The sequence below is a fragment of the Lactuca saligna genome, chromosome 4 (genome assembly GCF_052625555.1).
Source record: "Lactuca saligna cultivar CGN05327 chromosome 4, ASM5262555v1, whole genome shotgun sequence".
NCBI lineage: Eukaryota > Viridiplantae > Streptophyta > Magnoliopsida > Asterales > Asteraceae > Lactuca > Lactuca saligna.
Window position 1 is genome coordinate 259,439,849 of NC_136420.1, and position 6,785 is coordinate 259,446,633.

Genomic DNA, 6,785 nt, shown 5'->3' on the forward strand with positions numbered 1-6,785 from the left:
ACCAGCAGTAAAACGCAGGCTCAATTGCTAGTTGTTACTAAACACCATATACAAACATCTCATAAAAAAGGAAATTGAAAAATGTCACCCGTTATGTTATGGAAGATACGATGCATTTTTTTTTGCGCTTTTTTATGAAAAAACAGCATTAAAAAGCTTTCGTGTGGTTGATACCACTACATAAAACCAAGTCCAATCTTTAAACTACAATAAGTTGTTGATTATTAGCTTATTACATTCCCTTTTAACTAATCATCAATCCCAAACTCATCCCCAAAGTTATTCATATCCTGTTCTTGTTCAATTCCAATTCCATTCCCAATTCTACTTTTTGTTTTTGATGATTTACCCAAACCACCTTTCGCTTTCGGCAACGGTTTCCTAACTTTCTGTGCTTGCAATTCCAACACCTTCTCAGACGGCTTTCGCCTTCTCTTCAAATATGTCATTCCCCCATCTTCACCACCGGAATTCTCCATTCCTGCATCAAAGGAATCACAAAGCCATACTAAGATAATGCCAACTCATTTAAGTCCTAACCTTTTTACATATTTGACTTTTGTATTAAATACAAGAAATAGCAACATACTTACACTTCTTCATTTATTAAAGCATCCTACTTCATTGTTTTTTGGGTTAATCTCATAAAAGACCATATATTTTGTGTTTTTTTTTTCCAGATTAAACCTTGATTTTATTATTTTCTTGACAAAGACCTTGCATTTTTTTCATTTTTTTATCCTACCCTTTCAGTCATTTTTTTTCCAAAAAACCTGTAAAACGAGAGGGTTTTTTTTCGGAAAAAACTAAAAAATTTGAGGGTTTTTTTTGAAAAAAATACAAGATCTTTTTCAGGGAAAAACTAAAGTAAAGGTTTAATCCGGAAAAAACACAAAATATAAGGTCTTTTAGGTTGTTTTTTTCAAAAATCTAACGATATAAAAAATTTGGGTTGATTTTCAGTATAATTTTATACTTCATTTGTCGCACAAATATTGTCCACTTTTTTGACTTTTAACGTCTTTATTCTTCAACTTTGACCTTAAATATTTTTACCTGTGTTATATATCACTTGAAGAAACTTGTAACAATGAGAAGATATTTAAAACACAATCCATCCATATAATTTTGCATCAAATATCATATATATCAAAAAAGCAAAAACATTTAAGGTCAAAGTTGACGAACAAAGACTTCAAAAATCAAAAATGGACAAAAAAATTGAAAGTAAAATAACGGAATGGAAATAAGTGAAAGTGTGTAGCCCAAATTTCAATTTCAATTTCTTGCATTGAAATTGAAATTACCTTCGATTTGACTGGAATCATGATTCATTGCCCCGGTTTCTTCTGAAAGAGGGGAATCAGAATTCTTGCTATCACCGAGTTTGGAATTACTTGCGGTGTGTTTCTCCTGCTGCTCGGAAACATCCGGAAACGGATCCGCGGGTAAGAATCGGAGTTCCTCTTGAGAGAGATCGGAATCACTAAATGCAGAGTCTTTCTCCACAGTTGTAATGTCAACTTCATCATCTTCATTCGTTTCCAAATCTTTCACCTATCAATTGTCAATTGTCAATTGTCATACTTGATATATTTATATCAAACTCATATGCTGTTTCATATGATAAAAGTACACACAACAAGTAATCCATTTTACCTTTTCGGTTTCAGGCATCAAATCAAACTCATCTTCTCTTTCCACATACTCTTCATTCTCCTCAAGTTCTTTAAAATCCGGAGCAAATGCACTCCAATTTTCTGTATAATCTTTAGCCCAAATATAAACCAAACCCGTTAAAGAAACGGATACAACCATTGGATGAACCGGATGCCATGCCAAATCCATCAAAGCTTCTTTTGGACCTTCTAGAATCTTCACCAAATGTCCAGCCCTATCCCATATATAAATCTTATGCTCCCCTTTACTAGCAGACCCACCCACCACCCACTCCCCATCACCACTAAAACACGGAGCCTTCCAATGCACTCGCGTGATCGAATCTTGAAACTCCCGGAAAAGCAACAAACTTTTCACCCCTGCGCTTTTTACGATTTCACCCTCATCAAGAGTGTTATCAAAGATCATCTCATTGAGGGATTTGAGTGAATCTTTTAAGGGTAAGAGGTTTTCATATACACGAATTGTCCGGTCGCTTGAGTTTATGAGAAGGTGGCGACCGTCCCGACTGAACACTATGTTCTTTATCACCGCCCCACCGGAAACCGCCACCACCCCGCGAACAAGATTCTTGTTGTGATCGATTATAAGAATTTCTCCGATTGAATTCCCGACATAAACTAAATCCCCGTGTTTGTTGAAACAGGCGGCGGTTGGCGTGTAATGTGCGGACCCGTCGGAGAATTTGTTTCGTGGTGGAGCTCCGGTGGTGGCGGTGGTGGTGCCGCCAGAGAATGAAATTGGAAGTGTTGTGGTGGTTTCGGTTTGGAGATTGACGATCATGGGAGCGGAGGAGAAAGGGCAAACGAGGCAGAGAGTGGATTCCGGTGAACCGCCGCCGGGGTGTAGGCGGGCTTGTAGTGGTGTTTGTTGAAGGGTAGTTCGGTAAATTTTGTCTCCTTTCATGACATCCCAGAGATTTAAGGATTTATCGGCGGCGGATATGAGGATGTGGCGACCGGATTTTGACCAGCAGACACTGGTGATGGCTGCAACACAGTCTTTATCGCGGAGCTCTTTTGCGATTCCTCGGGTTTCAAAGTCCCAAATTACACAGCTTCCATCGGAACATCCGGCTGGAAGAAGGGTATTATGGGTATTTCATGAAATTAGTAAAAGAGTTGAATCAATGCAAGAAATGGGGATGTAATTTGATTGACTTGTTTACAGAATTGCAGTGTAAAGAATCTGTCCAATTATAGCAAGAAATGGGGATGTAATCTTACTTTCATTTATTTGTATTACAGCATTGTGTTGTTTAGATACATGATGTGTAAAAATATTCAAGAAAATGAGGGCACAGTAAGTGGAAAGAAAAATTTAAATGAGGAAAAATATGTAAAAAGTTGAGGTTAAATGAGGAAAGCCTTTGTTTCTCTGACTTTTTCTATTAAGTCGTTCTCATTGTAATAAGTCAACAAGAAAATGTTCAGCAGTAAATCAGTAACCACTTTCTTAACACAAGAGTTTTGTAACCTTAATGACAAATTTGAAAAAAGAAATGTTCAGCAGAAGTATAAAATGACAATGCTTGACCAAATTTCATGCTAACAAATCTAATAGCCGAATGTAATCACCATTAATCATGACTTGTACTGAATTTGGTCGACAAAATCATGGCAGGACTTGCATAGAACTCAGGGTATGTAGGGTTTGCAAAGTAGAGAGTTATTTTACTCGTTTAACTATCAATTAGCAGTTTAGCACTTAACATATTTGTTTAAACAAACGAAGTGTAAGATAATGGAGTATCAAAGACAAGGAGTGTGGATAATTACCAGCAAGAAGAGTTCCCCTGCGATTAAAAGCTATGCATTTCATGATACCATGTTCCAAATACTCTTCTATCACTTCTGGGAAATCCCCCTGCAACGGATCTTTTCCCCAACAAAAACAATAAACCGATCAAACACAAAACCCACAAACTCCTTATGCTAGAAAAGAAGGGATTAATAATAATACCTATAATTGTGGCATTCATGGCGTTCGTTGATAACTAGCTAGAAACTGTTAATTTGAAAGGGGGTGTCAGCTTGCATTGAAGGTGTAAATGCGCAAGGGGAAGCAAGAAGCTTTAAGCGAAGGTGAAAGGAGTGAAGAATGAAGAATTTGACCTTGGAGGGCAAGTGGTAGATTAACGGAAGAACCCTAATACAGTGCGTGCAGAGAGTTTGGTCGATATTAGTAGGATATATTCCACAAGGGCATTAGCGGATAGAAAGAAGTGTTTTGGGGTTGGCTTCGGACTGTTAACATCGCCGGAAGAACGGAGTAGAGAGGATAATCGAATTTGATCGATGGAGGTTGAATTGAATACCGCTGTTTTGAGCGCAGGTTCTCTCGGCTTCGTTTTGGGCTAGAAACGTGAATTGTGATTTCGATTTGAACCTTTTTAGCATTTATAATTCATTCTACCTCTTCAAAAAGATTTAAAAACAAGATTTGTGTTTTTTTTAAAAAACCAATTCCTAGTGCGGGCACTTGGTCATTAGCAACTTAAAAACTCTTATTCTACTTCAAACTTCTTCACACATTGTTTTTAATTTATTGTAGCAGTTTGCACATATTAAAAAACAATCAAATTTTTTATTAGATGTTGCAGTCGTTTTGTCCCCTCTTCTGCTACTACATGCTATAGAGGGTTGCAGAGGTAGTCAACAGACTTCAGACATTTTCGTTTAAAAAAAACAAACAACACCTTAATGTTTGTATATTTAATAATTTTATAAATATAAAACGGGAAATTTTATAAATGTAAAATGGGAAATAGAGTAAACTAATCATTTTAAATGAGTTTTTTTTGAGAAAATAACATTTTTTTTTCAATTTTAGAGAATGGATTATTTCTCTTCAATGTTTTATTTCGGACGTATTCTTCAAATTTTATAGTATTTTTTTCCATTTCGTTTTAAAGAAATTATTGCTATTTATTTTTAAAATTTATCTCAAAATGTTTAACATCATGGTTTTTAATCAAATATTTGATTTTAAGCTCTAATATTGTGTGGGTACACACACACACATATATATATATATATATATATATATATATATATATATATATATATATATATATATATATATATATATATATATATATAGAGAGAGAGAGAGAGAGAGAGAATACATTTCTTATTTCAAAAAATTCAAGAATAAATTTGAACGATACAATTTTTTTTTTAAATAAAAATCATCAAATCAACTATAATAAATAAATGAATATTCATTTTGCCATTTGTCAATTTCTTTTGAGTTTTCATTTTATGATACTTTTGAAATAAATAATATTCACATGTTAATTTCTAGGTTTTTGCAAATTTTAAAATTAAAAAATCACATAATTCTTGTATATTTATATATGTAAGTATTAAACGATTAATGCTATAAAAACCCTCAAAATTTCAAGAAATGTTCGGTTATATCCTAAGTTCATTTTTATATCCATAAAAACCGCACATTTAGGCAAAAATTATTATAATTGCCCTCTTTTTCGATTTTACCATTCTATGACATTAGGGGATGTTTGGTTATAGGATTAAAGTGTGTTTGGTTTGCTAATTCTTTTCCTTCCATTGTCGGTAAACCAAGGAAGAAAGGGAGGGCTGCCACCTCCGTTCCAGTCACATTTAGCAGCCCCTCAACCTTCTTCCTTCTTCATTAATTTCCAACCAAAAAGCCCTCAATTTGTTGCTTCCCCTTTTCTTCATTCTGACAACTGCCAACCACGAAGAACGAGCCATGAAGGGCTCGCCAGAGACGCCTACTTACACCTTGCTCCGCCACCATCTCCGTCCTGTTACTACCACCACCAGCTGCTAACTTCAACCCTTCCTACTTTTGGTTTGTCAAGCACCAATACAACCCCTTTGTTGTCATTTATGTTCTCATTCTTTTTTTAGTCATATTAAGCACCAATGGTGCTATGCATTGGATGGCTGTTGTTGTTGCGTCCTTTTCGGTTCGATTGCTGCAGGAGACGAGGACGAGGAAACCAAGGGGAGCTCACCGAAGACCAACTCATTTTCCCTCCTCACGATCTGCTTGGCAGCCTTCCGTTCGTCTTCTCTGATCTACCCCGTCGCTGCTTCCTTTTCCCCTCGATTGGGGGTAGCCGACGACAAGAGAAGGACCAGGAAGGGTCGCCGGAAGTTACAGGTCGTCAGAAGTTGCAGACAGTGCCCAACTTCGTTTCGACATCGCCTAATGCCAAACATCCCTTAACATGTGTCGATCTGTAACCAAACATCCCCTAATGCCATAGAAGGGTAAAATCGAAAAATAGGGCAATTATGACATTTTTTGCCGAAATATGCGATTTTTGTGGACATAAAAATGGACTTAGGATATAACCGAACATTTCTTGAAATTTTGATGGTTTTTATGGCATTAGCCTAAGTATTAAATATAATAAATGTGATAGTAATTGTAATTAATATGTTTTTTCATTCATTATATCAAAATTTTATTTAAAAAAAATAATGTTTATATTTTAATATTTAATTTTTTAATCAACTTGTGTATTACACAATTTTTAACACTCTTAAAAATACAACCCGAAAATTTCATTTTTAAATTGATCAATCAATAACATAAACCATATTGTTTTTCCCAAAACCATATAAACATAAATAGTCTAGTTGTGCAAATCAACGATACATATGAAATCATCATGGGAGTCATAATCCCAAAATCAAATGTGGAAAATCATTGTGTGATGCGGTGCAATCAAGCTGGTCCTTTCCCCTTCGAGCTGGAAATACCTTAAACCAAAACTGAAAACCGTAAGCACGAAGTTTAGTGAGTTTTCCCCACCACACCACATACAAATCATAAACATATTGTTAAACATATATGGGTGCCCGACCTACCCTGTTGAACATACCTGGGTGCTCAATCTACCCATGTCAGACGTCCCGAGGTGTCCGACCTACCCCTGTCAAGCATACCTGGGTGCCCGACCTACCCATTGGTTTTATTCTAACCGATTACAGGATCTATTTCACCCTACCACTACCACATAAATCATGTATATCACACATAAGCATCAAGCAATACATACCACCTTAATAATTATCACGAAGACAATTACTAAGTCATATAAATAC

General features: G+C 35.7%; 1 protein-coding gene across 2 annotated transcripts; it reads right to left on the minus strand.

Moving 5' to 3' along the window:
* Positions 1–91: 91 nt before the first annotated feature.
* On the minus strand, positions 92–4,062 carry LOC145043526 (Transducin/WD40 repeat-like superfamily protein). Of its 2 annotated transcripts, XM_078992212.1 has the most exons (6): positions 3,795–4,062; positions 3,643–3,687; positions 3,459–3,557; positions 1,660–2,756; positions 1,308–1,557; positions 92–481 (listed from the first exon to the last, which is right to left on the minus strand). In XM_078992212.1, exons 2-6 carry the CDS (start codon positions 3,659–3,661, stop codon positions 249–251), a joined length of 1,698 nt encoding a protein of 565 aa, XP_078848338.1. In that variant the 5' UTR covers positions 3,662–3,687; positions 3,795–4,062; the 3' UTR covers positions 92–248. The 2 variants fall into 2 exon arrangements, with proteins under 2 accessions (XP_078848338.1, XP_078848337.1); XM_078992211.1 differs by having other exon boundaries at positions 3,643–4,062.
* Positions 4,063–6,785: the final 2,723 nt, after the last annotated feature.

Excerpts from the sequence above, each read along its gene's own strand:
- LOC145043526 (XM_078992212.1), bottom strand. Across the intron at positions 2,757-3,458 it reads CAGGGGAACTCTTCTTGCTG|CCGGATGTTCCGATGGAAGC; the intron begins GTAATTATCCAC and ends CCCTTCTTCCAG. Across the intron at positions 1,558-1,659 it reads TGATGCCTGAAACCGAAAAG|GTGAAAGATTTGGAAACGAA; the intron begins GTAAAATGGATT and ends GACAATTGATAG.